This window comes from Myotis nattereri (genome assembly GCF_964212035.1).
Source record: "Myotis nattereri genome assembly, chromosome: Y".
Lineage (NCBI taxonomy): Eukaryota > Metazoa > Chordata > Mammalia > Chiroptera > Vespertilionidae > Myotis > Myotis nattereri.
Genome location: NC_138094.1, coordinates 39463858 through 39489760, shown reverse-complemented (window position 1 = coordinate 39489760; position 25903 = coordinate 39463858). Strand labels below are relative to the sequence as shown.

General features: G+C 43.5%; 1 protein-coding gene across 2 annotated transcripts in view; it reads right to left on the bottom strand.

The window, feature by feature from the left end:
• LOC308512223 (eukaryotic translation initiation factor 1A, X-chromosomal) overlaps window positions 1-25488 on the bottom strand; it is a 55634-nt gene extending 30146 nt beyond the window's left edge. The window contains exons 1-4 of one of the 2 annotated variants that reach the window (XM_081082022.1): window positions 24995-25488; window positions 21170-21253; window positions 13691-13794; window positions 10325-10375 (exon numbers count right to left, since the gene is read on the bottom strand). In XM_081082022.1, coding sequence (XP_080938148.1) covers window positions 10325-10375; window positions 13691-13794; window positions 21170-21253; window positions 24995-25010 — 255 coding nt within the window. In that variant the 5' untranslated portion in view covers window positions 25011-25488. The remainder of the gene's footprint in view (window positions 1-10324; window positions 10376-13690; window positions 13795-21169; window positions 21254-24994) is intronic. The other variant, XM_081082023.1, reaches the window with a different exon arrangement.
• Between the last annotated feature and the right edge of the window lie 415 nt (window positions 25489-25903).

Below are 25903 nucleotides of genomic sequence, written 5' to 3'. Positions count from 1 at the left end.
GGAGCAGGACTTGCTTCAGTGGGGCTTTGATGCTCACTGAATCTGCCCCTTGTGGATGTGTACAGTTGTAATCTGGTATGGTGTGACACTGTCCACTGGGTGCACTGGCTCTAGGGCCTGGAGGTCCATTCTTCCCAGTGACACCAAAAGCATTCAAGGCTCAACTACAAGACTGTGCACACAGCTCACAGAGGGGCTCACCTAGAAGTGCCCAGCTTACGTGACTGGAGAGGCTGCGCCACTGTGCAATACAGGACCTCCTCCTATACACAAAGCCATTCTACTAATTCCAGGAAACATAGCAGTTCTACTTAATGCATAGAAACAAACACAGGGAAGCAACCAAAATGTGGAGATAAAGAAACATGTCACAAATGAAAGAAATGGAAGAAAGCAAACTACTAGATACAAATTCAAAACCATGATTATAAGATTACTCAAGGATTTTCATGAAGTTTCAAGGGACTTAGTGAGACTTTCAAGGATCTTTAATGAGAATGTCAAAGACATGAAAAAGGACCACTCAGAAATTAAGAATACACTAAATGAAATAAAGACTAATTTACAGGGATTCAACAGGAAAGTAGAAAATTCCAAAAATCAAATCAACAACTTAGAATATGAGGAAACAAAAAACACCCAATCAGAACAAAAATAGAAAAGAATCCAAAAATATTAAGATAGTGTAAGGTGCTTCTGGGACAACTTCAAGGGTACCAACATTCGCATTTTGGGGGTGCCAGCAGAAGAGAGAGAATAAGATATTCAAAGCTATAATTTGAAGAAATAATGACAGATAACTTCCCCTACCTGGTGAAAGAAATAGACTTACAAGTCCAGGAAGTGCAGAGAGTCCCAAACAAGAGGAACCTAAAGAAACCACACTAAGACACATCATAATTAGAATTCTAAGGTTTAAAGACAAAGAGATAATTTTTAAAGAGAAAGGTAGTTAGTTACCTACAAGAGAGCGCCCATAAGACTGTCAACTGATTTCTCAAAGGAAACTATGCAGGCCAGAAGGGTGTGGCAAAAAAATATTCGAAGTGATGAATAGCAAGGACCTACAACCAAGATTACTCCATCCAGCAAAGCTATCATTTAGAATTAAAGGTCAGATAATGAGCCTCACACACATGAAAAAGCTAAAGGAGTTCATCACCACCAAGCCAATATTATATTAAATGTTGAAGGGTCTTCTGTAAGAAGAGGAAAAAGAAAAAACTGTATAAAAAATATGCACAGCCCTAGCTGTTTCGGCTCAGTGGATGGAGCGTCAGTCTGTGAACTGGAGGGTCCTGGGTTTGATTCTGGTCAAGGGCACATGCCCAGGTTGCGGGTTCGATCCCTGGTGGGGAGCGTGCAGCAGGGAGCCAATCAATGATTCTCTCATCATTGATGTTTCTCTCTCTCCTCCCTTCCTCTCTGAAATATGTGTATATATATATACATATATATATATATATATATATATATATATATATACACACAATAAAATGGCAATAAATACATTATCTATCAACAATTAAATCTAAAAATCAAAATAAACAAATCTAATGAACAAAATAAACTGGTGAATAAAATAGAATCAGGGGCATAGAAACATGAACAGACTGATGAAACTCAGAGAGAAGGGGGAGAGGAGGCAAGAAGAGATTAACTGAAGATCTAAGGGTGATGAAGGCCTGGGAAGGGACAGGGTGGGAACTGGATAGTGCAGGGATGGAAAAGGGGGACATCTGTACTACTCTCAACAATAAAAATTAAAAAATAATAGTTCATAATAAAAAACAAAATAAAATAAAAATGATTTAGACTTGGACCAATAATTCTTCTAAAAAAGGGAAAACATATACATAGACCAATGAAACAAAATCAAAAGCCCACTAATAAATTTTTGCTTATATGATCAACTAATAATTACAAGGGAACCAAGAAAAATCGATTGTGCTCAGCCAGTGTTGCTCAGTGATTGAGCACTGACCAATGAACTAACAGGTCGGGGGTATGCAGGAAGGAGCCAACTGACGATGTTTCTCTCTCACTGACGTTTCTAGCTTCTTATCCCTCTCCCTTTCTCTCACTCTAAAAGCAATAAAAACATATGTTTTAAGAAAAGAATAATCAGACAGCCCTGATTCCTCGTAGGGCCATGCGATTCCACCTTTGGCTCAGGTTTGGCTCAGTGGATAAGGTTACCCGGTTTGGCTCAGTGGATAAGGCATCAACCGCCGGACTGAAGGGTCCCAGGTTCAATTCTGGTCAAGGGCACATGCCAAGGTTGCGGGCTTGATCCCCAGTGGGGGGCATGCAAGAGGCAGCCAATCAATGATTCTCTCTCATCATTGATGTTTCTATCTCTCTCTCCCTCTTCTTTCCTCTATGAAATCAATAAAAATATATTTTAAAAAGTATTTTAAAAAAGAAAAGAATAATCAATAGGGGAAGAATAGTCTTTTCACAAATGGCATTGAGAAAACTGGATAACCACAAGCAGAGAATGAAACTGAATCCCTATCTTATGCCACTCACAAAAAAATTAATTTAAAATAGATCAAAGACTTAAACACAAGAATTAAAACCATAAAACTACTGGAAGAAAACACAGGGAGAAAGCTCCTTGACATTGGGGTTAGCAATTATTTTTTGTATCATAAGCAACAAAAGCAAAAAATCATGCATAACAACAGCAAACTAAAATTTTTCTGTACAGCACAATAAACAATCAACAAAATGTAAGGGAAATCAACAAAATGAGAGAAAATATTTGCAAACCATCTATAATAATAAAAGGGTAATATGCTAATTAGACCAGACATCCTCTGGACAAAGCCAGGGCCAAGCAAAGCCCAGGTCCCGGGTACTAGAGGGAAGCCGGTGCCAGAGAAGGAAGGCCTACTCTTGCACGAATTTCATGCATCGGGTCTCTAGTCTTATATCCTATCTAATAAAAGAGAAACACGGTAATTAGCGTACATCCGCTACCCTTCCCATTGGCTAATCAGTGAGATATGCAAATTAACTGCCAACCAAGATGGCGGCTAATTTGCATACTGCAGGCAGGGAGGGCCAGCTTGAGCTGCCCTCTGGCCCGTGTGGCGCCTAAGCCCCAACGCCAGCCAGGACCCCAGTGTGCGGCCCTGAGTGGCGGGGGCTTGGCGGCTCGAACAGCCACCTAAACCACGACTCCAGCTGCCCTGTGTGTGCCCTGGGCGGCGGAGGGAGGGCTTGGTGGTGTGAACAAGCCGCATAAACCACGCCCCTAACCGGGACCCCTGTGTGCGGCCCTGGGCGGTGGGGGGTGGGGGGGGGCTCGGGGAGGCTTAGCGGCGTGAATAAGCTGCCTAAACCACGCCCCCAGCCGGGACCCCTGTGTGCACCCTGGGCGGCAGGGGGGAGGGCTTGGTGGTGCAAACAAGCCGCATAAACCACACCCCTGGCCGGGACCCCTGTGTGGGGCCCTGGGCGGTAGGGGTCTTGGAGGCACAAACAGCCGCCTAAACCACGGGCCCAGCCGGGACCCCTGTGTGGGGCCCTGGGCGGGCGGGGCCTCTGCAGCTGCAGTGTTCTGACTCAGGCCCCCAGCCTGCACTGGGCTCCGCTCAAGGAGGGGCTGGGGGCCTGGGGTTTACTAAACTTTACTGGAGCTGCTTCCTACACCCCAGACCCTGCCCCAGAACCACACTGCCCGCAGCAAGGCTCCTGGCAGCTTCCTGACAGGTGGGCAGCTGGAGAGCTGAGTAGAGCGGGGCTGCAGGGAGCCACGGAAGGGCTGGGTCGCAGGAGCCAAGCTCCCGGGGGTCTGAGGAGAGAGCCTGAAGGTAGAGGAACCTTTGGCAAAGTGGCTGCCAGGAGCCGCGGCCATGGGGTCTGCAGGCGTGCGGACAGGCCTCCGCCTGATGGGCGATCCTGGGCAAGCGCCATGGCTTCGGGGAAGCGGCTGGCCAGGAGGCAGGCGGCCCAGGGGGCTCAGAGCGGCGCCAAGGTGGGGTGCACTGGAGAGGGCTCAGGCCTGGGCAGGGTGCTGGTGGGTGGGGCTCTGCCTCGCCTGGGGAGAGTAAGGTTCTGTATTGGCCCCAATAGGCGGGAAACAAGAGGCGATGACTGCAGGCGTGGAAGGACGCCCAGGCGGAGGGGCGTAGACTCCCAGCCCTGAGGTGGGGGTGGAGGGGCGGCGCCACCTCAGTGGAGGAGTGCCCCACTGCTGGGTACCCCACTGCGGCGGTTTGGTGAAGCTCCCGGCGCTGACCGGGCCTCGCCATGGCCTGCACACTTGAGAGGCCAGGACTCCTGCTCCCGCCTTGGCCCAAAAACAAGCCTGCGCCGCCCCGCCCCCAGTTCTCGCCCACCCCATAGGAGTGCACACCTGCACAGTGAATGCAAGCCTACCACCTGCTCCCCAGAAGGGGGGGGCAGGAAAGAATGGGGTGGGGCGGGGGAGAGGAAAGAAAGTGGAGCATCCATGATGAAGAGGTGCTGGAGAATGAGGCTTGGAAGCCTCATTGGGAGGTTTGTTCTGTTTGCCCTGCGGCTGTCCCTTAGGAAAGGTGGAGAGCCGGCTGTGAGGGCTCCCTGAGCAAGGAGTCCAGTTCCATAGCCAACTGGAATTGGCCTCAGTTTCCTGCTCTGTAAAATGTGTTAAGCGTGTCCCAGTGCCTTCACTGAGCTTTGCGGGCCAATTGAGATACTATATAAAGAAAATGAGGGAAGAAGTGAGAAAGTAAAGGAAGGGCAAGCAACACAAAAGAAAGACTGAAAGGAACCTGTAAACCTATCGTCACTTAAATAGGGAATAGCGTCAACAGTGTTGTAATGATGGTATGAAGCCAGGTGGGTACTGGAAATATCGGGGAACACTTTGTAAAGTATATGGTTGCCTAAGCACTATTCTGTAACTAATAAACCTGAAACTAATACAAAATAATATTAAATGTAAAGAAATGAAAATAGAAGTGAAATTTTTCTAAATTTCGAAGTTTAAATAAAGGCTGTAAAGGAAGGGAGAGGGAGAATAAAAATAGTGTTTTTCATTTTACCACTTTGTCTTTTCAGTATATGAAAAAGACAGTTGTCTTTATATGGTGCTTTTATGCTTTTCTAAGTCATTATCTCATTTGATGTTCAGGGCAATTTAAAGACAAGATAATTATTCCCTCCACTATTCAAAGAAAGGAAATCTTGGTGCCTGGCCCCAATAATTCAATCGTCAACCCCTTATTGTAAAGCAGGGTTAGTGAAATTTTCTGTAAAGGGTCATATCTATACTAATAAAAGCCTTGGGGGTGATCTGGCCAGCAGGGGAGGGCAGTTGGGGATGATCAGGCCGGCAGGGGAGTAGTTAGGCGTCAATCAGGCCGGCAGGGGAGCTGTTAGGGGGCGATCAGGCTGGCAGGCTGAAGCAGTTAGGGGCAATCAGGCAGGCACGCAGGTGAGTGGTTAGGAGACAGCAGTCCAGGATTGTGAAAGGGATGTCCAACTGCCGGTTTAGGCCCGATCCCGGCATCCTGGGATCAGGCCTAAACCAGCAGTAGACATCCCCCAAAGGGTCCGAGATTGGAGAGGGTGCAGGCTGGGCTGAGGGACACCTCCTCCCCTGCACGAATTTTGTGCACCGGGCCACTAGTTATATAATAAAAACCTACTATGCTAAGTGTATAGTTGGCCATACAATCAATCAAAGCATGATATGCTAATGATACGCTAAGGCCGCTCAACTGCTAGCTATGATGTGTACTGACCACTAGGGGGCAGACAGTCAACCGATTGACCAGTCACTATGACGTGCACTAACCACAAGGGGACAGATGCTGCGACCAGTAGGTTAGCTTGCTGCTGGGGTCTAGATGATCAGGACTGAGTAAGATGGGCTGGAAATGTCCTTGAGCTCTCCCGCGGACCTTCTCCAGCTGGCCAACCTTCCTGTCCCTCCCCAGCCCTAATGGTGCACGGGTGGGGTCCCTTGGCCTGTCTGCGCCCTCTAGCAATCTGGGACCCCTTAGGGGACGTTGGAGAGCTGTTTTCGGCCTGATCCTGCAGGCCAGGGTGAGGGACCCCACTGGTGCACAAGTTCATGCATCAGGCCTCTAATACTTGATACTGAGTTAATATCCAAAATACATAAGGAACTCACACAATAGCAAAGAAGCAAATAATTCAATTAAAAAGTGGGCACAAAGAGCTAACAGGCATTTCAATCCAAAGATATCCACATGGCCAGGAAGTACATGAAAAGATGTTTAATGTCACTAGTCATTAGGGAAATGCACATCAAACCACAATGAAATACTACCTCAGACACGTGTTAGGATGGAAATCATAAAAGACAAGAGGGAACAAATGTGGTGAGGTGTAAACTGACAAAGGCACTATTGAATACTGTAGGAGGTTTCCTCAAAAGATTTAAAATGCAACCACTGTAAGATCCAGTAATACCCCTTCTGGGTATATACCCAAAGGAAAAATAGGGTATCACAAAGATACATTCACCCCATGTTCACCATATCAAGATATGAAAGCAATCTAAGTGTCCATCAATGCATGTATGGATAAAGATGTCTCTTACACATGCAGACACAAACACCCAGGCACAGGTATATTATCCAGACACGAGGAAGATATCCTGACATTTGTGACAACATGAATAAACCTGGAAGGCATTATGCTAAGTGAAAGATAGAAAATAAAAATACTGTATGATCTCATATTTGAAATCTATAAAAGCCAAACCAATAGAAAGAGTAGAGTAATGTCTGCCAAAGGCTTCATGAAGGGCGAAATGAAATGTTGGTCAGAGAATATAAACTTCCAATTATAAGATGTTATTAATTATTATCCAGTTATTAGTTCTATATGTTGCCTATAGTTATTTTATTTTCTCCTTTGGTTCCATTTATTTTATACTCATTTGACAAATGTTTATTGGTAGTCAATGTGCTCCCAAAGCAAACCTTCTGTGGTCACTGCCAACAGCCGGCCGACTGGCCAGCCCAAATCAGGCCCAATAGCTGGCCAGGCTGAGGGACCCCACCCATGTACGAATTAGTGCACTGGGCCTCTAGTATAGTATAAATCATTTTGCAATACATAAATGGATCAAATCATTATGCTGTACCATTTTTACAATGCTATAGCTCAGTAAATCTAGGAAAAATCTAGATACAAACAGAAGTAATATTGCTGGAATGGTGGATAAGGACTTTCTACAATCCACTCCTTTTCAGAAAGTGGAAAAAATAGTCAAAAGCAATTTTATCTGAACTTTAGAATCAAATGCTTACAATATTCTGACAGTTTATTCCAAAATAATGAGCATCATTTTTAGTAAGTACAAGCTTTGTAGTGTTTTACACCTTGCTCTATCCCCATCTCTGTGCCTAGTTCCAAGCAGCCAATAAAACCAGCATCCAGTAGCCACTGGAGGGGCACAACTATTTGGAGATCCTTCAAAACACAATTTTTAGAGAACTGTGTGGCACTTCCGGAAAACTCCCACTTTAAAAATTATTTTATCTTATTAAAAGCTTATTACTAAAATTTTCGCCCTCAGGCTTTTATTCAAAAACTAGGGGCCTAGTACACAAAATTTGTGCATGGGGGCAGAGGGGGGTACACTGTCCCTCAGCCTGACCTACACCCTCTCCAATCTGGGACCCCTCAGGGGATTGCCGGCTGCCAGTTTAAGTCCCTCTCACAATCCGGGACCGCTCACTTGCCTGCCTGCCTGATCGCCCCTCACCACTCTGCCCGCCGGCCTGCTCACCCCCAACTGCACCCCCCCCCCCCAGCAGCCTGATCGCCTCAAATGCTGCCATCCATGGCCTGCTCACCCCCTGCTGTCGTGATCACCCCCAACTGCCCTCCCTTCCTGGCCTGATTGCCCCTAACCACCTCTGCCTCGGCCCCACCACCATGGCTTTGTCTGGAAGGACATCCAGGTCTCCCTGAAGGTCTCCTAGTCTAATTAGCATACTACCCTTTTATTAGTATAGATAATTGTGGCATAAAACCAATTGTGGTTTTATGTGGTGACAGTTGAAGCAAGTACCCAACTGAAAAACTTCTAAGGAAAACTTTTGGAATGAGATATCCATAGAAGATGTGAAAAGTCTAACATATTCTTGTCATATTCTTAACAAGAAGTATATTATGTCAGATGCCATTTCCTTAATAAGCTTTCTAGTATTAAGAATATTTTAATTATCTACTAATTTTGAATATATCAGTTCACTCTTGTCTTCATGACTGTATGCTTTAGAAAAATCTAGATAAAAAATATGCAAAGGGCTGAATAAATGGCTTAATAGAGACTTGGGAAAGTCCAAATCTCCTATCACTGACCTTGAGAATCTACATAAGCATAAAATACAGACTAAAGCAGAGCTGTCAACTGCTTGCTTGAAAGCAAATACCAACATGCACACAATCCATATGCAAAGGTTGGGGAGGGGGGGGGTTACTGGTTTTAAAATCTCCCAACATGAACTGTCCACTAAGTTAACTAAGTATTCAATGGGCCACACACAAGAAAAAATACAGACCATTCAAAAATTGGTTTAGAAATGTCATTAACAAAAAATAGTAAGACAAATCCTGGGAGAGGAAATCTAATGTCCAGTCTTGCCACATATTAGCAATTTCTAACATTCAACAACAAAAAAATTATAATACACAAAAAGAAACAGGAAAGTGTGTTCATTGGTAAAAAATTGTTAGACAATACAAACTGTTCCTGAGAAAGCCCAGAAGTTGTACTTAAGACTTCACATTAGATATAAATAGTTAAAAAACTAACAAAAACTAAAAATATTTTTTTAAATTATGGGAATAATATTTCACTAAATAGAGGAAATCAAGATAGATTATTTTGAAAAATGTGAAGTCTGGAGATGATAATTGGAAGAAGTACCTTCCATATGCCTCATTCCAACAATTTAAAATAATCATACAGAAGATCAATAACAAAACACTGAATTATTACAAAGCAACTGGACCTAAAAGGTAGCCATAGAAAACTGCATCTAATAACCAAGTAAAACAGAGTGACACTTTCAAGATCCTAACATGATTAAAAATATGGTTTATGTTCCAATAGGTAGAAATCAAATGCATTTTACTAATGTATATATAGTCTGATGGCTGAGATCATAAAGGGAAGCTATCGTACTCTTTTCTAAGTGCTCTTCTCAAATTTATAGCATATATTTACATAACACTGTTTTGTAACTACTGAAGCACGTGCCTTATCCTTCTATCATACAGTAAACCTTTTGGAGCATGGAAGGTTTGACTTTAATTTGGCTGTATTCCCTAGAGTAGCAATTTCCTGGACTTGGAGTCCTTTAAATTTAAAAAGAAAAATTGGTGAACCCAACATAAGATAACTTTTGTTTTCAAAAGCAAAATCTCTTATAAAAGGAACCACCATATCATTCTCATTTCAGAAAAGGTAATTATGGAAAAATATTTTGGTTCTTGAAAGCACCACAAAATATCTATTTATCTTCTAACTTCACCATAGAACAATAAATATTTCAGCCTGCATCAATAATATTTCACAGACTGGAATCATTCCCTGGAATACCTAATACATGCCTGGAATACAACTGGTTTTTAAGTAAATGAAAACAGAATGAACTTTGGTATTTACCTGGAACTTGTAAGAGAGTATTGCAGATCACATTTAAAATAAAAACAATATTGAATAATGAACAATCAGATGTCCCACAAAACACATGAACTATTAATCACTGTGGAAATTATTCTGAATTAGGAAAACATCATAATCATAAACACAACTTGTCCTTTGTAAATTTTGATGACAGAATGGTAATTAGACATAATTGGCTAGAATTGGTCAAATATGTTTATACTAGAGGCCCAGTGTACAAAAATTCATGCACTTGGGTGGTCCTTCAGCCCTGCCTGTCACAGTCCAGGACCCCTAGGGGGATGTCCAACTGATGGGTTAGGCCCATTTGCTGGGGGATCGGCCTAAGTTGGCAGTCAGACATCCCTCTGGCAACCCAGTAGCCCTTGGGGAATGTCCTGCTAATGGCCCTTAGTCTGACATCCTTAGCACTGCGGTGGAGGCAGGAGAGGGTCTCCCCCTGTGGAAGCGCACTGACCACCAGGGGGCAGCTCCTGCGTTGAGCATCTACCTTCTGGTGGTCAGTGCAGATCATAGCAACCGGTTGTTCCCAGTCATTCGACCATTATGGTCAATTTGCATATTACCCTTTTATTATACTAGTATAGGATTATATATTTAAATATTAATGATTTATTAAGTACAATCATACAAAACAAACGTAAATGTAATTATTACCTGATAGTCTCGCAGACCAACCAATATAATGTCTGAGGTATTTATCCAAACCTATAAAAGAAAATTTATTGCACATTATATCTAAAATAAAAACAAAAAATAAAGAACAATGTTAAAACATTCTTGTCACAAAAAAATATGTACTATTCACCCAGTGTAGGAAAAATATACAAGATTAGGAAAAAATTATATTATACTAGAGGCCCGGTGCACAAAAATTTGTGTACTCAGGGGGGGTCCCTCAGCCCGGTCTGTGCCCTCTCACAGTCTGGGACCCCTTGGGGAATGTCCACTGCTGATTAGGCCTGCTCCCTGGGGGATTGGGCCTAAGCTGGTAGTCAGACATCCCTTTGGCAACCCAGGAGCCCTTGGGGGATGTTCACCTGCCAGTAGGGAGCAGGCCTAAACTGCAGTTGGACATCCTTAGCGCTGCTGAGGAGGCGGGAGAGGCTCCCACCACCACCGCTGTGCTGGCAGCTTGGCTTGTGCCTGAGCAGAGCTTCCCTTGTGGGGGTGCACTGACCACCAGGGGGCAGCTCCTGCATTGAGCGTCTGCCCCCTGGTGGTCAGTGTGTGTCATAGTGACAGTCATTCCAGTCGTTCTGCTATTAGGGTCAATTTGCATATTACCCTTTTATTATGTAGACTAGAGGCCTGGTGCACAGGTGGGGGCCAGCGAGTTTGCCCTGAAGGGTGTTCCGGATCAGAGTGAGGGTCCTGCTGGGGTGCCTGGCCAGCTAGGCGAGGGGCTGAGGGCCATTTTCAGGCTGGCCACGCCCCCTTCAGGGTGGGAGTCCCCACTGGGGTGCCTGGCCACCCTGAGTGAGGGGTTGATGGCTATTTGCAGGCTAGTCAAGCCCCCCAGTGGGACCCTCACCCCATGGGGGTGTGGCCAGCCTGGGTGAGGTGCTTACGGCTGTTTTCAAGCTGGCTACACGCCCCCAGTGACCCAAGCTCCCAGCCTCTCCTTTGTTTCTTTTTTCTGGGATTTATTTATCTTCTATAAATGAAACTTTGTACCCCTGAGTGGAGCCCAGAGCTGGCCAGGGCAGGAGGGAAGCTTGGCTTCTTCCGTCACCAGGGGCAACCCAAGCCTCCTGCTCGCTCCAGCTCCATGGCTGCCACCACCTTAGTTGGGTTAATTTGCATACTTGCTCCTTATTGTCTGGTGGGCATCGCTGGTGGGTGTAGTGGAGTGACAGAGTGATGGTTAATTTGCATCTTTCTCTTTTATTAGTGTAGATATAGATTTCATGGCATAATTTATTTATGAGTCCACTTTTTTAAAGTGTTGTGTTTTGTGTTAATCTTCACCTGATATTTTTTCCATTGTTTTTCAAAGAGAATAAAAAGGGGGAGGAGAAGAAGGGAGACAGACAGAAAGAAACATCAATGTGTGAGAGTCAATCCACTGGTTACCTTCCACACATGCCGAGTGGAGGCAAGGAGTGAACCTGCAATCCAGGCATGTTCCCTTGACCAGGAATCAAACCTGTGACCCCTCAGGATGTGGGCAGATGCTCTAAACACTTAACAACACCAGCCAGGGCAAGAGCTATTTTGTAGGATTTGTCTCATTGTTTCCTCAATATTATATTCAGATCTTTCTAGGAGAAATACAACACAGATGAAGCAAATAACTCTTTGTAATATACTTTTCTACTCGAGGCCCAGTGCATGAATTCGTGCCTGGGTGGGGTCCAGCCGGCCAGCCCGATTGGGGCTCATCTGGGGAGGCCTGCCGGGAGGTGGGGGGGGCCCGTGGGATATTGGCTGGCTGGCCCTGCCCCCCCATTGAGTCAGTTGGCCAGCCACAGTGCGCATGATAGTGACCAGTCGCTTGGCTTTTATATATATTGACTAGAGGCCCAGTGCACAAAAATTTGTGCACTCGGGGGGACGGGGGTCCCTCAGCCCGGCCTGTGCACTCTCCCAGTGTGGGACCCCTCGGGAGATAACAACCTGCTGTCTTAGGCCTGCTCCCGGGTGGCAGAGGGCAGGGCCAATCCCTAGGTGCAGCCCCTGCTTGGGCTCAGAGAAGGGCCGATTGGGGAATTGGGCCACCACCACCTGTCATGCACAGAGCAGGGTGATTGGGAGGTTGTGATGCCACGCTCAGTCATGCTCAGGATAGGCCCGATTGGGGGGTTGGGGCACCGTCCCCTGTCACACTTAAGGCAGGGCCAATTAGGGGGTTGGGACACTGCCCCCTGTCACGCACAGAGCAGGGCCCATCAGAGGGGTTGGGGCTCTGTACCATGTCACGCACAGAGCAGGGCCCATCAGAGGGGTTGGGGCTCTGTACCATGTCACGCACAGAGCAGGGCCAATCAGGGGGTTGAGGAGCTCCCCCTGTCACGCACAGAGCAGGGCCAATCAGGGGGCTGAGGAGCTCCCCACTGTCACTCACAGAGCAGGGCCCATCAGGGGGGTTGGGGCACTGCCCCCCATTCACACACAGACCAGGGCGGATCAGGGGGTTGGGGCGCCGCCCTCTATCACCCACAGAGCAGGGCCGATCAGGGGGTTGGGGCGCTGCATCCTGTCACACAGAGCCGCAGGGCAATCAGGGGGTTTGTGTGCTTCCCCGTCACGCTGATCCCGGTGCCGGGAGGCCTCACGGCTCCGCTGATCCTGGTGCCGGGAGGCACATTACCCTTTTACTACATAGGGTAGAGGCCTGGTGCACGGGTCGAGGCTGGCTGGTTTGCCCTGATGGGTGTCCTGGATCAGGGTGGGAGTCCCCATTGGGGTGCCTGGCCAGTCTGGCTGAGGGGCTGAGGGCTGTTTTCAGGCTGGCGGGTGACTGAAGCTCCCAACCGCTCCTTTTTATTTTTAATTCTGGGCCAGCTTTAGTTCTGAGGCCTCGGCTGCTGAAAATAGGTTTCTGGCCTTTGTTTACCGTCTGTATTTGATACAATGTTGCGGTCCGGCTGGCTGAAGCCCGGCTGAGTAAAGCAGGTTTCTGGGGTTTTTTTAGCTTCTATATTTACAACAAGTTGCTTAGAGTTGCAGCTGAGAGGCCGGCAAGGCAGGTGGGGGAATGTTGGAGTCCTCAGTCACTGAAGCAAGCAAGCCTCCCTGTTCGAATCAGCTGCCTGGCTGCCGGCCGCCATCTTGGCTGGCAGTTAATGTGCATATCTCCCTGATTAGCCAATGGGAAGGGTAGCAGTCGTACGCTAATTACCATCTTTCTTTTATTAGATAGGATATATATTGATTATGAAAATTCCCATCAAAGACCTTATTTTACATTGTCTTATAAATCACTGTTATTAGGATCATCTTTGGAAACTCAGAAAAATGAGTTGATTGGCCCATATAAAACAGAACCACTCTTAAAGTAAAACAAACCTCTACACCTACCTTTTTCCTCAGTTTTCCTCTGATATGACATAACCTCTTTACACCATCAAAACACATTGCTTCTAATCGTCCATTTCCCAACATTTTGATTACCTGAGCATACTCTGAGGTGGGTAAAAAAAAGAGAATATGAGATACTATTCAAATTTTCTTAAAATGTTAATAAGTGAAATTAACATAGCTGATAACTTCATTTTTACTACTCAATTCCGGTCAAACAATTTTTTAAAAGGTAAAAATTGATAAGCAAAATGCGTAAGTATTTTACTCTAAGAGAAACTTTTTCAAGGAGACACATGTTTTAATAAAAAAAAATGAAAAGAAAACCATCACATTCTTTAATAATTTTTAAAGAACTTTAATTCTTTAAAGTCCTTGAATTTGAGGGTTTTCAATTCTGAATTCTATTGTCATGTTATGGTAGAATTCTCAGATGACTTCTAAGGTTCTATCATGTGGTGTACATGCCTAGTATAATCTCCTACACTTAAGTGGAGATGCAACTTTTTAATATAATGGGCTAGTCATATCCTTAAATAGGTTATGATAGGTTGTGTCACATGGTAAATGGTGATGGGGTAGTCACTTCCATGACTATGTTAGATTATATAAAAGTGGAGGGGGGTTTGAAGTCAGAAAATTAGAAGTATGAAAGGCTATGGAATGAGCTATGCTACGATTGTTATCATTCTACAAGCTAGCAAGCAAGAGAACAAAAGTGTTATTTGTCCAACTACAGGGAATTGAACTTAGTCAATAAAAAATGTGAAGTTAGACCCTTAAGCATTTCTTGCATTGCTGGTTTGGTGATAATGGTGGTAATATTTTAATTATCTACTTATTTTAAGTAAATCAGTTCATGATTATATGCTCTCCTCACATTGTCAGAATGGCTATCATCAACAAATCAACAACCGACAAGTGCTGGCAAGGATGTGGAGAAAAAGGAACTCTCACGCATTGCTGGTGGGAATGCAGACTGGTGCAGCCACTGTGGAGAACAGTATGGAATTTCCTCAAAAAGTTAAAAATGGAATTCCTATTTGACCCCGTAACCCCACTTCTAAGACTATATCCCAAGAAACCAGAAATACCAATCAGAAATGATATATGCACCCTTATGTTAATAGCAGCACAATTTACAATAACTAAGATTTGGAAACAACTTAAGTGCCCATCAGCAGATGAGTGGATTAAAAACTGTGGTACATCTACACAATGGAATACTATGCCGCTCTAAAATAGAAGGACCTTTTACCATTTGCAACAGCATGGATGGAACTGGAGAGCATTATGCTACTCGAAATAAGCCAGTCAGAGAAAGATAAATATCACATGATCTCACTCATACGTGTGAGAGAATAACATAAACCAGTGATGGCGAACCTTTTGAGCTCAGCGTGTCAGCATTTTGGAAAACCCTAACTTAACTCTGGTGCCGTGTCACATATAGAAGTTTTTTGATATCTGCAACCATAGTAAAACGAAGATTTATATTTTTGGTATATATTTTATATATTTAAATGCCATTTAACAAAGAAAAATCAACCGAAAAAATGAGTTTGCATGTCACCTCTGACACACGTGTCATAGGTTTGCCATCAATGACATAAACCAATGAACAAGAATAGATCCAGAGATAAATGGCAAGGGGAGAGGGGGCATTAGAGAGCAACCAAAGGACTTGTATGCATGCATATTAGCATAACCAATGGATACAGACACTGAAGCAATTGGGGAAAAAGGAGACATATGTAAAACTTTAAACGATAATAAAAATAATCTGGAAAAAAATAGAATATACTCATCAATAAAAAGGAATGAAATATATATATATATATATATATATATATATATATATATATATATATAGTGAAGTTAGAAAAGGATCTCAGGCACCAAAAAGGAAACCTGGATGGCATCCTAATTTCAACTTTGAGACACCTTGAGCAGAGAAACCAGTTTGGTCCTGCCCAGACTTCTTATCTATAGAAACTGTGGAATAATAAATGGATGTTCTTTCAAGCCACTTAAAAAAAAATTATATAGCCTTTTCCAGCTATACTATTTACTCCCCCCTTTCAAAGTAAATAAAAGCCTACAAAAATCAATGATTTGTCCTAAGTGGAATTTCCATTACAAGCCCTCTCTTATCAGAAATATTTTAATTATCTACTTTTTCAAGTAAATCAGTTCACTCCTGTCTTCATGCTTATATGCTCTCCTTTTATACAACAAAGTAACTCATTCCAAAATGTATCATATAATTCTGGTTTATTCATCTTTCTCATTTAGATACTAGCCCAATCATGGCTCTTCTTTCACTCAAAAACTTTAGGGGCAAAATAGATTAGTTATAAGCTTTTGTTTACTTTAGAATAACATAGCAATTAAGGTTCTTTAAAAAATGTTCCTGATAAAATGTTGTTGAGTAAGACTCCCTACACGTTCTGCGTGGAGTAGGGTTCGGTAACTGAAAAAGGAGCCGCACAGCAAATGAGAGAAAAAAGACACGAGATAATTTTGCAATATTGGGGGACCAGGAGGCAAGTCCCAAAGGACTTCCTCCGTGCTCAGGCCTCACCAAGCTTTTATTGACCTGGGATGCACCCGTAGCATAGCCCTTAGGCAGGTGACCCCCTAGTAACAAGCAGACTAGCCCATCAGCAAGGATTTACATAATAATAAATGGGAGAGTAGTTTCAGCTACCACTGTCTGGACAAGCAGAGGTGGTGCCTAGCTCCGAGCTTTGCTAGGGCTTCAAAGCCACCCAGCCTTCGGGGGGTTTCGGGGAGTTCTCTGTCTATGCTTATCAGATAGTGAAGGCAATAAACAGTTTCCCACATCTGTCAAATATTTAACTGAAATATTCCCAGTATACTCAAGAGGCCAACTAATTCCAGTACCCCTAGAAAAGATTGATAATACATGAGAATTAGAAAACATGGGTCCTGGCCAGTTTGGCTCAGTGGATACAGCATCAGTCTGCAAAGTGAAAGGTCCTGGGTTCAATTCCGGTCAAGGGCACATGCCTGGGTTTGTGGGTTTGATCCCCAGTAGGGGGGTGGGGGGGGGGGGCGGCGTGCAGGAGGCAGCCAATCAAATGATTCTCTCTCATCACTGATATTTCTATCTCTCTCTCCTTCCTCTCTGAAACCAATAAAAATACATTTTTTTTAAAAAAAGAAAGGAAGTATGGGACAGTCTCTTTCTAGATATAAATGATAACACAGAAGAGTGAAAGTGAGGAGAGAGAAACAGGTAATTATAAAATTTCCACACTAACTAAAATTTGTACTAAGCACTAACCTCAAAGAAAACCTGGACAAATCTATAATTAAATTGACAGATAAACAACATATAAATTGTGGGATTGATATTGACAGTGAGTCCCTTTTATCACATCCAATGAGCCTCAATTATTCTACTCAGCACTTCTTCAATATAGGGGAAAAAAAGAAAATTAGAAAATCAGCCTGAAAACAAGCTTCTAATAGAAGTGAGAAAGATAAAAGCTAAGTAACTGATGGCCTCTCACCAGAAAACATGTTTTACATAACCAATTAAAATGTTGGCTCCTTTGTGCTTTGCATGTATGGCATGAATAATCATATGGTTTTGTTATGAAGTGCTTGGAATTATTGACACAAGTGGAGAAATTTGATATGGATTGTATATTGGGTCAGGACTGTCCAATAGATTTTTCTCTGTTGATGGAGACATTAGATATCTGAATTGAACAACATGATAATCAATAGTTCAAAATTTTTATTTCAATTCACTTAAATAACTACATAGACTAGTGGCTACCACATAGATAGAATAGTACTAGAAAATGCTATAATTTTAAAGTAAAAAAATTTTTGTGATAGTTCTACTATTGTTATAAAATAAAAAGAACTTGTTCTTAGGAGATATATGCCAGAGTAATTAAGGTTGAAATCTCTAACTGTATGTAACTAAGGTATCTATAAGAAAGTTTTAGAAGTTAGGAAAAATGTACATGTGTACAGTGAGAAAGAAAATGCTAAAAATTAGTGAATCTGGATAAAAATTAGATGGAAATTTATGGGCTCATATTATGACACTAGAGGCCTGGTACATGAAAATCCGTGCCCTCGGTGGGGGGGGGGGGGGGGGGAGGGGGAGCGGGGGCCCTCCGCCTGGCCTGCCCCCTCTCACAGTCTGGGAACCCTCAGGGGTTGCCCCATGGAGAGCGGGCCTAGACTGTAGACTGGCCTCCCTCTGCGGGAGGCAACCAGCCCATCAGGGGAAGGCCATGCCCTTATCATGCCACTGCTGCAGCCACTGCCAGCTACCGTGGCTTGCCTGAGCTTTGACCCAGCCCTTATTGTCTGAGCCTCAGGCCCTCGCAGTGGCAGCCGCCATCCACAGCCTGCCTGAGCCTTGGACCAGCCCTGGCGGCAGCAGCTGCCATCTGCAGGTTGCCTGAGCCTTGGCCCTCTCAACAGCAGCTGCTATCTGTGGCCTGCCTGAGCCTCAGGCAGTGGCTGAGGCTTTCTCTGGAAGGATGTCAGGAGGAAGTCTGCCATAGTTAGCATATTACCCTTTTATTAGTATAGACTTCTGTTAGTTTAACATTATTTTTTTAATGGAAAAACCAAATGCTCCAATTTATTATCTTAATTTTTTGTATCTTGGAATACAGTTTTAATCCAATAGTATTGTCAATTATAACATTACTAGAGGCCCGGTGCACAAAAATTTGTGCACTCAGGAGGGTCCCTCAGCACGGCCTTTGCCCTCTTGCAGTCTGGGACCCCTCGGAAGATGTCCACCTGCTGGCTTAGGCCCGCTACCTGGGGGATCGGGCCCAAGCTGGCAGACAGACATCCCTCTGGGGTGACCAGCCAGGCAGCCCTCGGGGGATGTCCACTTACCAGCAGGGAGCAGACCTAAGCTGCAGTCGGACATCCTTAGTGTTGCTGAGGAGGCGGGAGAGGCTCCCACCACCACCACTGCCTGGCCTGCCCCCTGGCTGCCACCACCACCCCCTGGCTTGTGGCTGAATAGAGCTCCCCCTGTGGAGCACACTGACCACCTGCATTGAACATCTGCCCCCTGGTGGTCAGAGTGTGTCATAGAGACCAGTCATTCCCAGTCGTTCTGCTGTTAGGGTCAATTTGCATGTTACCGTTTTATTATATAGGACAGAGGCCTGGTGCATGGGTGTGGACCAGCTCTTTTGCCCTGAAGGGTGTCCCAGATCAGGGTGGAGGTCCTGCTGGGGTGCCTGGCTAGCCTGGGTGAGAGGCTGATGGCTGTTTGTAGGGTGGTCACACCACCTTCAGAGTGGGGGTCCCCACTGGGGTTCCTGGCCAGCCTGGGTGAGGGGCTGATGGCTGTTTGCAAGCTGGTCAAGCCCCCCTCAGTGGGGAACCTTACCCTATGGAGGTTTTGCCAGCCTGGGTGAGGGGCTGATAGCTGTTTTCAGACTGGCCACACTCCCTTTAGGAAGAGGGGTACCCACTGGGGTGCCTGGCCAGTCTAGGTGAGGGGCTGAGGGCCCATCTCAGGCTAGCCAAGCCCTCGGCAATGGAAGCTTCCAGCCTCTCCTTTTTTTCTTTTTATTCTGAAGTTTATTTATCTTCTATAATTGAAACTTTGTAGCCTTGAGTGGAGCTCAGAGCCAGCAGGCAGGAAGCTTGGCTTCCTCCATCACTGGGGCAATCAAGCTGGCTGCTTGCTCCACCTCTGTGGCTGCCGGCTGCCATCTTGGTTGGGTTAATTTGCATATAATCATTCAGATTGGCTGGTGGGCGTGGCTTAAGGCATAGTGAAGGTACCATCAATTTGCATGTTTGTCTTTTATTAGTGTACAAAAATTTGTGCACTTAGGGGTTGGGGGGAGGTCCTTCAACCCATCTTGTGCCCTCGCAGTCTGGGACCCCTTGGGGGATGTCCACCTGCTGGCTTAGGCCCAATCCCCAGGGGATAGGGCCTAAGCTGGCAGTCAGACATCCTTCTGGCAGCCCAGGAGCCCTTGGGGGATGTCCACTTGCCAGAGGGGAGCAGGCCAAAGCTGCAGTTGGACATCCTTAGCGTTGCTGAGGAGGAGGGAGAGGCTCCCACCACCACCGCTGTGCTGGCAGAGATCAGCCTGACTTGTGGCTGAGCAGAGCTCCCCCTGTGGGAGTGCACTGACCACCAGGGGGCAGCTCCTGCATTGAGCATCTGCCCTCTGGTGGTCAATGTGTGTCATAGCCCCCTGCGGGTCAGTGTGTGTTATAGTGACCAATCATTCCCAGTTGTTCTGCTGTTAGGGTCAGTTTGCATATTACCCTTTTATTATATAGGACAGAGGCCTGGTGCGTGGGTGGGGGCAGGCTGGTTTGCCCTGAAGGGTGTCCCAGGTCAGAGTGGGGGTCCCGCTGGGGTGCCTGGCCAGCCTGGGGGAGGGGCTGATGGCTGTCTGCAGGCTGGCCAAGCCCCCCAGTGGGGACCCTCATCCCCTGGGGGTTTGGCCAGCCTGGGTGAGGGGCTGAGGGCCATTTTCAGGCTGGCCACGCCCCCCGGCAACCCTAGCTCCCAGCCTCTCCTTTTTTTCTGGGATTTATTTATTTTCTATAATTGAAACTTTGTAGCTTCGAGCATAGCCCAGGGCCAGCCAGGGCAGGCAGGAAGCTTGGCTTCCTCCTTCGCCCAGAGCAACCCAAGCCTCCTACTAGCTCCAGCTCTATGGCTTCCGCCATCTTAGTTGGGTTAATTTGCATACTCACTCCCGATTGGCTTGTGGGTATAGCTTGAGTTTATCGGAGGATCAGTTATTTTGCATGTTTCCCTTTTATTATATAGGATATACTATTGGCATTAGAGAACTAAAAACAAATTACCATGGTCACAAATAACCACGGTCTATTGAATAATATATAACATTACTCATTACCACCATACTAGAGTATGAAATTTGTATGAAATTTTCAATGATGGCATACAGATTTAATTTGCTCTCATCCCTAAAATTAAAATTCACTGTCAGATCATGCTCTTCCTCACAAAACAAAGAAAACTATAGTTACAAAAAATGCCACCAATTAATCTTATACCTAGACCTAATATATAATCAATTATTTAACAAACAAATTCTGAAGAAGTAAAAAGGATTACAAATTAGGAAAAGCAAAGTAGAGACATTGGAATAACTACTTAAGATTATGAATTTGATCCATTTGATGTTAAAGACTAAAATTCACACTAAAAATAAAAATGTTGCCGAAACCGGTTTGGCTCAGTGGATAGAGCGTCGGCCTGCGGACTGAAAGGTCCCAGGTTCGATTCCGGTCAAGGGCATGTACCTGGGTTGTGGGCATATCCCCAGTGGGAGATGTGCAGGAGGCAGCTGATGGATGTTTCTCTCTCATCGATGTTTCTAACTCTCTATCTCTCTCCCTTCCTCTCTGCAAAAAATCAATAAAATATATTTTTTAAAAAATGTTAATAATTTTTTAAAAACTTACCTTGGCCATCCTCTTTAAAGACCAATTCTCTTTTTTCAGATTCATTCTCATTCTTACCTCTACGCCTGTTTTTACCTCCTTTACCTAATTGAGTAAAAAAGTGAATAAAAAAAGTCAAATGTATTAATGTATATTTTACATTATTATGAAACAAGCTAGAATAAGGCCCATAAGCTTTACAAAATCACTGAGAGAAAAATAAAATATATCATCATTTAAATCACAGTATAACAGAACTCTAATATTTTTAAGTATTAATTTCATTTAGTTTCCTAATCAGTTACATTTTAATGTACCAAAGGTTCCCTGTTGTCTTTTACCAGATTAAACTATATTAACCCCCTATCCTTGTCAACATTTGTATTTGAATTTTTCGGACATAAAAGTATGTCTTATATAAACATAAATAAGCAGAGTAAAAGTTCCATTATCAGAGAAAACCATTAACATCTTATGACCTATGCTTTCCAAATAAAAATAGAACTCTTATAATCCACTAAATAATTTGTGCTAAATGTGTTTTGATGTCAATAACCACAAACTGCGATGGATAGTTTAATGGTTAAAGTATATTTAATCCCTTATTTTGGTTATTTCTAATGTTTCATTGTTGTTAAATAATGCTGAATTGAAGATTATTCCACAAAAAAAAATCCAAAGCATAAATTTTCATAGAATTCCTGGGTTAAAGGTTATGTTTTCACTTCCATCATCTTTTGATGAGCTATACTAATTTTCATTCCCATCATCAAAGAAGGAATATTATTTAGTCCTCTACTTTAACCACCATGCTAAGATATAAAATACTTAAAATTTTTCAATGTTTGCTTTTATTATAGTTGAACATATTTGGATGGTTATAATTTTATTTCACTGTGAGACTTTCTACCAAATAATCAAGGAACTAGGGCTCTTCTCTATAGCATCTTATTCCTATTCCAGGAACTAAACTACAAAGTGGTCATTTACAATAGGTGAAAGAGAAGCTGTAAGTGGTAATAATAGGGATTCCTGGGAAGAGTTCAAAACAAAAAGTTCACATCCCAAGCACAATTTAAAATGTGCAACTTGCCGGAACCGGTTTGGCTCAGTGGATAGAGCGTCGGCCTGCCGACTGAAAGGTCCCAGGTTCGATTCCGGTCAAGGGCATGTACCTGGGTTGCGGGCACATCCCCAGTAGGAGGTGTGCGGGAGGCAGCTGATCGATGTTTCTCTCTCATCGATGTTTCTAACTCTCTATCTCTCTCCCTTCCTCTCTGTAAAAAATCAATAAAATATATATTTAAAATGTGCAACTGGCCACTGTAAAGACAGCATACATGTTCTTGAATGTCTTTTCTAGGACCGTCCTTTCTGGAGCAGTCTCCCATTGCTCTATGATGTAGTAAAAGGGATGTGGACTGCCCTAACCAGTTTGGCTTAGTGGATAGAGCATCGGCCTGCGAACACAAGGGTCTCAGGTTCGATTCTGGTCAAGGGCATGTACCTTGGTTGCTCACACATACCCAGTAGGCAGTGTGCAGGAGGCAGTTTCTCTCGGTGTTTCTCTCTCATCGATGTTTCTAACTCTCTATCCCTCTCCCTTCCTCTCTGTAAAAAGTCAATAAAATACATTAAAAAAAAAAAAAAGGATGTGAACCTCCCCAAGTTCTCAATACATCTATATTCACTATCATGCATTAGGATACATCTAACCTGATTTCCTAGAAGGGAAAGCCTTAGGATCCATTAGGGCAAGGACTATAACTGCTTTGCATACTAAAACATATATATATACAAGCATTTGCCATTTTTTCAAAAGAGCAAACCAAAAGTGTTACATCCATTTATAAAGGAGTGGCAATTTTTAAATACATGTAACAACACCCTTGAAGTGTAGAAGCATGTTATTCCAAATGCTCTTCAAGAATGGACCAGAGGATGCCCTTTTTTCTGATTTGAAGACTGGTTTCTCAGATTTCTGAAGAAAAGCTCAATGAGAATGAGCCCAAAACAATAGTCAATATATAGCCCAATGTATAAAGAAAATATACAAAAAAAGAAAAACAGGAAGAGTTTCCTGTCTACATTAGTAAAACTCACCTCAAAAACTTAGGACTTTTAAAAAGAACCCTTTAACCCGTAACTCAAGAGGTAACAGACTGGTTTGACATATGGATTTAAAATATAAAAATTCAGAATGATTACCTCCAGAATAGGAGAGATTTGAAAGATGGGCACAGGGGACTTTAAATGCATCTCTGTTGCAATTTTTAAATTCAGAAGTGTAAGTTCCAACTTATTAATTTTATATGTATTCTTTTTGTTGTGCCTTAAATATAAAAATGACTTGACAATTTACCTGAATTAACCATACCCTACTCACCCCAATATTGTCATGCCATGTAATAGAATATACTTTAAAATCTCTCTTGAAAAAGATTGGAACAGATCATATAAATTGTGTATTCTAGTATTTTATTTTGTCCTCTTTTTAAAAGTAAACTAAACCAAAATTCACAATCTTCCCTAAACAAATCAAATACCTTTCTTAGGAATTTAGTTTAAAAGTCCTAAAGAACCAAGGGAAAACTTATTTGTCTAAGGGTGGATTTGTACAGAGAAATAGCATCAACAACATTAGTCAGCTATTAAGTGCCAATTTTTAGTAACTCAATGTCCCTAAACAGGACTATTCATTTTAGAGTACACAGGTTAGTGAGTTATATACTTGAAAATCTCATCACTAGAAATTAAGGTAAGACCCCTTTTAAAGTGATCTAGTTATCACCTGTGAGTTAATCTTCAATTTTAGAGACTAGCAGAAAGCTATCAGCATTTTCTATCATATAGTTAGCAAAATACGCTGTCTCTCCCAGAAATTAACAGTAAACCATTGGTACAAAAATGATTTAGACAATTGATTTGGGGGACCCAGACAACATTGCACTGAATGCATGGAACTGGGACCAAGAACAGCTAGGAATAAGTGGTGACATGTACAAAGAGGAAATGAAGAATCCCTGGAGCTACCTGTGAAGCAGAAAGGAGAACATAGGTAGGTCTGGAACCTAAGAATGAATTATTAAAGATTTCTTGTAGGCTGTTAAAAAAGGCCGTTTCTTGTGAAAAATAAATTCTCAGGTTTGTATAGTCGCGTTTTTCTGGAGATATTATAAGGCCATTTAAAGTATTAGAACATCTCTGGACTGTAACAAGTTGCAGAATTTCTTTCAAAAATTAGTGTGCAAGTGTTCTGCTTTACACGCGAGGAGTCTAATTTTGGAAGTTGTGAGTAAATTTGTTCTCAATTATGACGCTTTGTGAACGATTTGCCTTAGTAAAATAAAAGAGCAGGTAGAAATCTTTACGCCACAATGTTACTAGAAACGAAGGCTGAAAACTCTGCTAAATATTTAACACATCTTTTAGAAAAGAATGTTAAACTATGTGAATGGCTGGAGGAAAGTGAATCTCCAAAGATTAAGCTAAATATGTGTCAAGAATTCGCATACTGTTAAGGGGGAGTATCTTCAACAACAGTTAACTGCCCATAAAGAAACCAGTGAAGCAGGAATTAATCCTTGAAAGCTAAAAACTGATTCAGAAGTCTTGGGAAGGCCTGAAGGACCAGGTCTCAGGAATCCCTGTAACGGATTCCCTGGAATCCTTACAAAAATGGCGTCGGCTCAAACCCAATGTGACTAAACTTCCCAGCTCCTCTCCCGAACCCAGAACGCCCGGATCGCCCAGCCGCAAAAGGAAAGGAAGACTGGTAAATGCGGTTTGGTCCCGAACCACGGCTGAAAGCACTGGACTGAACAGACCGTGGTACTAGGGAACTACCTTTATTCTTGGGCATGATGGTGCCGGCTTCCGGGCGGTTGGGATCTGATGGTGCCTGCGCAACGGCGACTCCTCCAAGAGGCACACAAGACGAAACAATCACAGACGTCGAGGAAGTGTTCCAACTGAGTTCCACAGCGATGAGGAGACAACCACGCTCCTATATAAGCAAATGGCGCCGCAGCCGCTGGCGTAGTTTTTCCGCGCCTTCACTTGGACCCGCCTCCTCTCCTCGCTTCCTTCCCCTTCCTCCCATCTTCCCCATCTACTGCGCCTGCGTACAAGAGTGACTGACGCTAAAGCAAGAGATGCTAACGTGGTAATGGGGTGACGGTCTAAATATAAAGTAAATAAATCCTTGGAAAACCACCGAGAGGCGGAGCTGGGGGAAAATAAAAAGCCGTGTCAACGATGGAGTACATGGAGCTTTGGCGTCCGTGTTGAAGAGAGTATGAACTACTACCACTAGCGACTGCTTTGTAACATTCCTATCTAGCAGTTTCTAGAAGTTGCTGATTCATCAGCTCTAACTTCTTACCTAAAATTGCTCAGCTAAACTTGGAATACTGATGAAGGGCAAGACACACAATGTGTAAGATGTTTGTTACTACGTTTTCTTCTTTAATTTCCCCTTTTTATTTTTCAAATTAAAATAATACTTTTATAATGTGTAGGTTTAAGGTGTACAAGATATTAAATATACTATGTATTGTAATATAATTACTATGTAATAATGAAGAAATAAAATGGGTTCACTGTAATCAATCTGCTACATTACTAAAATAGTATTGAATCATGAGAAATTATTCTATTGTTACTGTAAATATCTTTGGGACTTAAGTTATTCACCTTCCCAGGGTTGAATCAATATACATCCAGCCTCCAACTAACCCTCTCATTACACTTTGA